The 9,130-nt window shown below is 38.6% G+C and overlaps 1 protein-coding gene across 1 annotated transcript in view; it reads left to right on the top strand.

Annotated features, from left to right (window-relative positions):
- The window catches only part of AK7 (adenylate kinase 7), a 13,837-nt gene extending 5,118 nt beyond the window's left edge, over nucleotides 1–8,719 (top strand). Inside the window, exons 6-8 of the mRNA XM_009073755.1 lie at nucleotides 2,840–3,060; nucleotides 6,605–6,763; nucleotides 8,675–8,719. Coding sequence (XP_009072003.1) covers nucleotides 2,840–3,060; nucleotides 6,605–6,763; nucleotides 8,675–8,719 — 425 coding nt within the window. The remainder of the gene's footprint in view (nucleotides 1–2,839; nucleotides 3,061–6,604; nucleotides 6,764–8,674) is intronic.
- The last annotated feature ends 411 nt before the right edge of the window (nucleotides 8,720–9,130 follow it).

Below are 9,130 nucleotides of genomic sequence, written 5' to 3'. Positions count from 1 at the left end.
CTACACACTATCTAGAAAATTGTGATCACTGGGAAATCTTGATAATATTACTGTTATCTGATTATTCAAAACCAGTGAGATCAGGGTCACAGCATTCTAAAGAAAAGGTGGGGAGTTTTTGGAGGGAGAGGAAAGAGATAACAAGGGGAAAACCCTGCAATTAAAATCAAACTGCTGATATTTGGAATGTCCATTTGAGATAATTATGAGAAGTTAATTGTTCAACAGCCTGGGTCATAACTGATTTTTTAAGTGGTTTTTTTTTTTATGTCAATCATCGTGATTTATCTTGAGAATAACAGCATGTATGTGTTATTAGGAAGTGTGACAGTGGGAAAATAGTATAATGATTTTAGAATTGAGGTAGTTCTACTATGGAAAGTAAATATAAGAAATGACAAATATTAAGGTTTGATGCCATCACTTGGTCATATTCTTATAGACTTCTAGATATGCAAGTTGTGGCACTGTCCAAGACCACATTTTATTTTGGTGAGGACTATAAAGTGTATATTCTCTGACAGAATATTGCAATGTTACCTGCTGAGAATTATGCCTAAAGATTATCCTTAAACTCTAGTCCATTCCAAACATGGAAACTCACTTGCATACTGATTTTAATTATTGAGGTATCACAGCTGTGATGTTCCAGATGATTTTCACAGTCAGTTTATAGTGTTGACTCTCAATTTCAGTTGAGCATCATCATAAGGTCTCTTTGTCTCAGATCTGCCTCTTCATCTATATTCACAGTGCTGGTTGTTACCCACTGGGACATGCAAGCAGTAGCTTCTGTTCTAAAGTGGTAAGGACAGATTGCAAAGAAAACTACTGAGGAACCTTCAGCTCAGCCAATACCTCTCCATTCTAATTGATGTTCCAGTCGGTTTATCAGATCCACAGAATTAAGTAGCACTGGATTTAATCAGTGCCAGCTGCTTTCTCAGTCATATTCTGGAGAAGGGGTTAAAATTTGGGCTTGATTTGTTAAATATTGACTCAAATTAATAGAAGTTTTCTTTCACCTTCATTTTAGAAAATCATAACATATGGGTTTATGCATCTTTTTGGCGATTATTATTTTTTCTGACTCTGAAATATGATTAGTACAAAGGAGTGGGCTTCAGGATTCTGGAAACCCTACTCTGCTACAGTGACTCACTGCATGAAGGCAGTAAGTCAGTTATCTTATGTCTTGTTTTTCTCATCTGCAAATTGGGGCTGGTGACACAGGCAGGTTACATCTGCTACAAAAAGGCATGTTAAAGTTAAATCAGCAATTTCCTTTGAAGACCTTAATTCTGGTGATCTTTCAACTAGCACCAGTGCTAACCTCTTTTTTTATTATTTTAAAGGTATTTATTTTGGAGAATAAATGTAGTTAATTATGATTGCTTTAATATGTGCATTGGAATCTTGCTTGGCCATCTAAGAAAAAAAAATGCAGTCTTTGAGACTGGAGATTTAATGCTGATAATGTTCTTGGCAATACTTTAAATGAGTAGAAGAGTGGTTTTCTTTGCAATTTTTATATCCAAGAGCAGTTAAGATTGTAGAAACAATGGAATATTTGCCATAACAAATCACAGAATCAATTAGGTTGGAAAGAACCACAATGGGTCATCTGGTCCAACCTCCCTACTTGAGCATGGCCATCCTAGAGCAAATATGTTATTCCCTTAATTTGGAATATTTCAGGGGTGTAATCACTGATTTTTTGAAAGAAGAAGCTGTAAAAGAAATTTCATCATGTAAAATTCTGTTCACTTTCTCCTCTATTCATGAGAAGAGTTTGGACTTCAGGTCCAAATCACAAACCCTTCAACTCCTGAAAAAATGGTTTGACAGCTATCTTCTGCCTGAATCAGTGATTAGGAAGCACTGGGAGGCATCCTTTGCCAATAACTTTCAAAATAACTTCCTAAACAGAGAACTATGAAACAGGAACTACTGATTCTCATCTAAATTTTGGGTTTTTTCACCTGCTTGCTCTCCTTACCCATTTCTATGCTTTTATGTCTTCAGCTCTTTACCTCTGAACAAGCCCTTTATCTCTGTATTCTTCTCTACCTCAAATGCCCTCTTTTCCAAGTGCATTTCTATACCCTTTCTGCCTTCCCACACTGAATGCATATAGAATCTAAAAAACCCTGGGGACAGTCTTCATTCTTCTGTATTTTTTCTTTTCCTTATTTCTTATCAAGCTAACTGTGTAAGTAACCTCCAGCAATTTAAAGGGAGAAGGAATAAAATGAAAGAAAAGGTCTTGTTCAGTCTCTATGCTCCTACATGAAGCTGCAGATTTGTTTGGTAAATATAACACAGTAAGAAATGGACTAGAGCTAGGTCTGTGCATTTGTAAATCTGTATGAGTGAAAACTTTGTGGAGTTTGTGCCTAATCCAAGCAACCTATTGTGTAGCCTTTGTGGGGGAGACAGGAACAAAGCTGATTGTTTTATCTGGATAAGCTGACATAAGATTTGTGTCAGGAACATCTCTGATACTTAATTGACCTCATTTTCAAGTTTCAAAACCTGGGCAAGCTGCAACTGATAAACAATAGGTGTAAAAAATGTGTTGATAAATTTCTTCTTTACAACATCTCAAAAAGCAAACTATTTTAGCTGAAACTAGTTGTAAAAATCAGATGTAGAAAACCTCATTCTCTGTAGCAAAAAAATCTGACATTTATATTATAACCAACTGAAAACCAACATCTTATACCTGAAAATTCAAACAACATGAACACCACATATTTTTAGGTCTTGCAGTTGTTTACTAAGGTCCATTGATAATTGACAAAAACCTTGAAAGGTGCTCTCTTGTTTTGTTTAAAAGACGTAGGTGTATATGAAGATCCTGAGAACAGATTTATTGTACAAAAGATCGTCAAAGAAATTGGAGAACCTCGGAATTATGGTTTGACAGATGAAGAAAAGGAGATTTTGGAACGCCAAGCAGCTGAGGAACGCCTTGTCAAAGAAGCTCAAGAAAAAGCTGAACAAGAGCAAAAAGAAGCTGAGGAAAGAGCTGAAAGGATGGCAAACTGGGAAGAGTGGGTAGGTTAATACATATTTTTGGGAAACCATTATTATTTATGTGTTTTAGATGGCTTCAAGCAATCTGTTATGTAAATACATTTGGGAAGTGTGGCAGGAATTCTCTTGCTCAGAGAGTCACAGAATAATCAGAGTTGGAAGGAACCCTTGAGGATTATCCAGTCCAACTCCTGGCCCTGCACAGAACATCCCCAATAATCACACCATATGCCTGAGAGCAATGTCCAGACACCTCTTGATCTCTGTCAGGATTGGTGCTGTGGCAGCTTACCTGGGGAGCTCTTTCAGTGCCCAACCACCTCTGGGGGAAGAACCATTTTCTAATCTCCAGCCTAACCCTCCCCTGGCACAACTTCAGCCCATTCCCTGGGTCCTGTCACTGGTTGCCAGAGAGAAGAGGTCAGTGCTGCCCCTGCTTGTGAGGAAGTTGTATCCAGTGATGAGGTCTCCCCTCCTCCCAGGCTGAACAGACCAAGTGACCTCAGCCACTGCTCATGTGGCTTCCCTTCAAGACCCTTCACCATCTTTGTTGCCTCCTTTGGACACTCTCTAATAGCTTAATATTTTTCTTATATTGTGGTGCCCAAAACTGCACACAATATTCAAGGTGAGGCTGCACCAGTGCAGAGCAGGGCAGGACAGTCCCCTCTCTCTCCCTCTGGCAATGCCTTCCCTGATGCCCCCAGGACACAGTTGTCCCTCCTGGCTGCCAGGGCACTGACTCATATTCAACTTGCCATCAACAAGGATCCCCAGGTCCCTTTCCAGCACTCCTATCAAGCCTCTCCTTCCCCAGTCTGTAGGTATAGCCAGGGTTGCCCCATCCCAGCTGCAGAATCCAGCACTTGTACATGTTAAACTTCATATGGTTAGTGATTGTGATGCCAAGAAAACCTGGAAAAGAACTACTCACAGACTTTAATGTCTGAGCTGCAGGTATTTGTTTATTCAGGGCTGGGCACAAGGGGGATTGCTCCATCAAACTTGAGCACAGAAGAAAACACTTCTCTGGTTTATATCCATTAAAAACTCATATATATTCATTATTTCCAGGAATAGGTGGTAATTATTGCAATTAGTTCTTGGAAATCATTATCATAATCTCCTCCTTCATCTCCTCCCACTTGGCATTAGTCTGATGTTCTCTGGTGGTCATCCAGAGGGTCCTTAGGAGGAAGGCTGATAGTCTTTATCAGATCGAACTTTTCACCTTTGAGTTTGGCACATGCTCTTTGGTCTTGCTCTTTGGCTGCCAGGTCCTTAGTTCAGCTGCATCTAGTTTTACTTCCTCGTAAATACATTGTGGTTATGCTCCCTAAGCTAAAATAATGCCCTAAGTTCTACACTTTTCATGCTTAATTAACTAAAACAATGCCTTCTTGCTCAACCTCTTACCTTCTGGTTATTCAGGTGCTCTCGACTTGACTATCCTCTATCCTACTCTCAGCCTTAATGATTCGATTCCCATAATCAATTGCCCAGCTCTCTAATTTGTCTAGCCCCCCCTGCAAGGTCTCTGCCTTAAGGGGAGTCAACAGCTCCTCTCAATATTATATCACCTGCATCATTCCTTATACCACACTTTAGATCTGGTTTATACTATCATCACAGTGCATTTTGAGGCCCATCCTACCGAATATAGTCCTTTTTGATTATAGATAGAGAATTTTTCTCATGTTGGTATGAGCATGTCTTTAAAATACTTTCATGATACTCTTGGTGTTGTTGCTGTGCTGTAGCTCTTCATTTTTACCATTTATACCTGTCTACTATAATCCACGGTGATTTTCCATACCAAGTCTTCTAGGACTTCTGCATTTTACTCATTTCACTTCTAAGCAGCTGACGAAGTCTTAATTCTCAAACTAGAATTTTATCAACACTGATCAATATTCCAGTCTGCATTGCAGAAAACTTCCTGAGCCTTCAAGAACATCTGTGAGAGCAGAGTCCCCAGTTCACTGAGGACGGCCTGATGCAGCCTGAAGGATGCTTTTTGTTTGCTGATAATTTAATCAGTACTTGGTATTCAGGCTACCTGAACTCACAGGATTTGCACATGACGCTTTTCCTTGTTTACTTTGCCCCACCTAAGGACATTTCAGGTAAATAACCTGGCATGCACAGTCTAAGAATGTTCTTGTTCACACCCAAAGTCAGGTTGTTTCACCTGAAGGCAGTTCTATTGTCTTCTGTAAGAGCTATTTAAAAACAAGCTGACCGTTCAGTTTTGAAAGCCCTCACACATCTGTGGGCAAACTGTGTGCTGCAATTACCCACTTTTAAAGAAGCATTTACATTGCTCTGATGTTGGCTTGTGTAAGGGTTTAGGTTTTTTGTTATCTCTGTGCTTATTTACAGCTTTATTCAACATTAAATAGCGTTTTGCACTCCATAAAATTTGTAATCATAGCACATTTTTAGCTGTATCCAATCAAAAGGCCATTTACCTCGGAAGGAGCAAACTGTGCATCATTCAAAGCTAAAGTAGGTGTTTAAATAAAGTGTGTGCTTAAGGTTATCCTTTTCAAGAGGTATTTGCCCTTCAGACTGTAGATTAGCTGCTGTCTCTGAGTAGTGACCAAAGACCACTCATAAGATTTATTCAGTAGCACTCCTGAAGTGAGTGAAATGCCTTTTCCAGATATTGGTGTATTGGTTTTGACTGGACATTGCTCTTGTGTTATGCCTTGAGTGTAGAAAACCATTATTCAGAGTATCATCTGTTGCTGCATCTATATAGGACTCAGGCTACTGATAAAGAGAATGAGAGATGAGAGGACAATGAAAATGTCTTTGAGTAATCTTCTGGCTAAAGCTGCTGCAAATGTGCATGTTACTAAGTGCTTGTGAATGGAACAAAGGAAAACTTGCAGCAGTTTTCATGCCTCCTACTTTCTGAGTATAACAATTGTATTTGTTTTAACCTGAATTTGGGAATAAATTCAGCTGGAGTAAACAGATGTAATTCACTGTGGTTTTAGTCGATTTAACTCTCAACCCCGTCAAAAACATCAATGAAATAAAAATAAAACAAAGCAAAGAAACCAAACCTAAACCAACCAACACACCACAATGTGCAATTTAAATGTTTAGAGCCAGGGCTCTCTTCTTAGTACAAATACTCTCCCTCCAGTTCAAAGAACCATTGAGAAACCAGCTGCATTTGCAAATAGTACTAGTTTTTGAAGTGCTACAGTATATTCCAACTGTTTTCCAAATACCTCATGGAAAAAGGACCACTGGAAGACTTCAAAATAAACCTCCTTTTAGGTGTTAAAGAGAGAAAAATAAAATAATTTTGCTAAGGAGATTATTTTAGTTCTCATCATGTTCAATTCTTTGCTCTCAGTATGTTTTGTACTCTAAATTTAATAAGCAGTTAATTTATTTTTTTCTGCCAAGTTGTGTTTTAAAATTCTGTCCCCAGTTTCCAATACTAAATTTTTTATTCTAGACCACCATTATTATTTAGTCAAGTACTATTTGGTAGATGTTATAAACCTTGTTATTTATGATTTTATTTTTTTTTCATTACTTCTAGAATAAACACATGGAGGAAGTAAAAAGACAAGAACGAGAGCTATTGGAGGCCCAGTCACTTCCACTACGAAACTATTTGATGAAGAATGTCATGCCAACCCTTATGCAAGGCATAAATGAATGCTGTAGGATCAGACCAGATGATCCAGTTGATTTTCTGGTAAGGCAATTAAATTTTGTTTCTTAAATACATTTGAATATTTATCTAGACCCAAAGAATCTCTGTTAACATAAGGATTCAAATTCTTTTTCCCCACTGTAACCAACTAATTGATGATTAGTATCTGCAATTCTAGTGGACAGCAATTACACTGAAAATTCAAACCCCAGTCACAACTCTTTATGGGGTCAGGTCACACTGCATATCAAGTAAAGGCATAATCTAGTTTTGTTAAGACAAGAATCATTACCAAAATCTGGTTCCCTTTGGTATGTGCACTCTGCACATCTTATGGACCCTGACAATTCTGCTATGACACTTGGGCCTGCAAGTTAAAGACATTTTTGACACCAGGCTCTCACCTCCATTAGACAGGTTCATTGGCACAGATCAGTTATGGTATCTGGTAGCTCAAGCTAGGTGCCTCAAAAGATGGAACATGAACCAAGAAATCCCTGGGCAATTATACCCTTTACAACCTAAACTCCCCAACCCTCACATGACAATCCAGGCCAACAGCTATGGTAAGGTGTGAGGTCTTACTACTCCTCATTGGTTTGCTGTTTCCTTACCAAGTGGTTGCCAAGTGTCATCTTCACACCCTTTTAACTAGGTTTCAGTGGGGGTTTTGATTGGCTCTATACTCCGTGTTGTAATATGGTTGTTACAGTTCATATACCACAATCTATGGACTGTCTACTCCTGCTATTAATTTTTAAGTAATGTTTAAGCTGCAGCTTTGTCTCTTCTAACTGTTATGAATGTTCAGATTGTTAGCACCAGGCTTGACTGTAATCCACCTTTGACTTACACAAGGCAGCCATATGGGTCAGAGAAAGCTCAGCTTGTGGCCTAACAGTTCTAACTACTTTCAAATGATATAAAATCTCTAACTCTGCAGAAAGGGGAACATCACTCTCCATCCTGCATGCACCCCTCTAGGCACAACCAAACACGTTGTAATGATGAATACATCAGCTCTTCAGTAATTCCCTTCAAAATGCACAGATAAATTAATGAGAAAATCCTATAGGAGATTCACAGAATGATTCCAGTGGCAAATGACCTCAGGAAGTTATGCAGTTCAATTTTCAGCTGAAAGCAGGGTCAGGAGGAATTCTGATGCTGTAACATTGCTGTTCTCCTGTTCTCCCTGCACATCCTACATTAACAAACGGTCACTGTTACAATGAAACAGATTCAGATTAGATGCAAGGAAAATTTTTTCCCAGTTAGGGCTGTCAGACACTGGAATAGGTTGCCCAGGGAGGGGGTGGAGTCACCATCCCTGGAAGGGGTTAAGAGGCATCTCGATCTGACACTGGAGGATATGGTTCAGGGATTACAGCAGTCACAGGTTAATGGTTGGACAGGATGATCTTAGAGGTCTCCTCCACCCTTGATGATTCTATGAAAGCATTTTATTAGTCATGCAAAAGCTCAAAATGAAAGCACCAGTGTTGCCATTTCAGGCACTAAGGAATGTTTCCTTGTTTTAACCTTGTTGCTTACTGGTTAATGACAACTACCTGTAGCTGTAGGAGCATGAGATCATCCCTAATAACTACACAGCTTTTAAAGATCAGCATCATCTACTCTTCTGGGTCCAGAAATCAGGCCCTAGAGTACTCCCTAGGCTTTTCCATGACAAATACTGTTATATATGGTTTACTTCCTTCTCTTGCCCACAGCAGAAACAAGGTGACTGCTACCAAGAGGGAGAATGAGGTGGATGGTATCTTGGGAAAGTTTTCTCTAACACAGCTGCCAGAAATTACATTTTAGAGCCATTTAATACTTTCTGCAATTTTGTTTAAAGCAATGCTATCTGCCGTATTTTTGTTATTTTCCATGCATTTCAAAATTGGAGACATGAAAATAATTGCAACTTTTAAATTCTTCTGTTTATAGGCAGAATATCTCTTCAAGAACAGTCCTGAAATTGAATGGAATTAACTGTTGCATCGTAACAGCGATAGAAATTGTGAAACAAAAAGGGTGAAAATTCCTAATACATTTTAGATAAAAGTACTTAAGTTTCTGAAATTACTTTTCTTTGAGCTTATTATGTAATCTCCATTTTTATTTCTTATCCTTTACAACTATGTTGTTTTGGGGTTTTGTTATTTCTTCTACAAAAGTTCCAATTACTGTACATATTGATTAATACACTTACACATCTGTATTTCCTATGTCTATTTGAAACTGTGAACTGTAAGAATATGTTCTCTCTCCAAAACCTTCTTCCTGGATTTATTTTCAGCTGCCCATTCCATTTGAGCAACACATTATTTTCCTGATCCATAGTGAATGTAGGCAACTAGGCTGAGAAAAACCTTTATCAAAAACCACCACTTGTTTTTACTG

This window comes from Acanthisitta chloris, unplaced genomic scaffold (assembly GCF_000695815.1).
Source record: "Acanthisitta chloris isolate BGI_N310 unplaced genomic scaffold, ASM69581v1 scaffold454, whole genome shotgun sequence".
Classification (NCBI taxonomy): domain Eukaryota; kingdom Metazoa; phylum Chordata; class Aves; order Passeriformes; family Acanthisittidae; genus Acanthisitta; species Acanthisitta chloris.
Note: the sequence above shows the minus strand (reverse complement) of the source record. Positions and strands in the feature narration are given on the sequence as shown.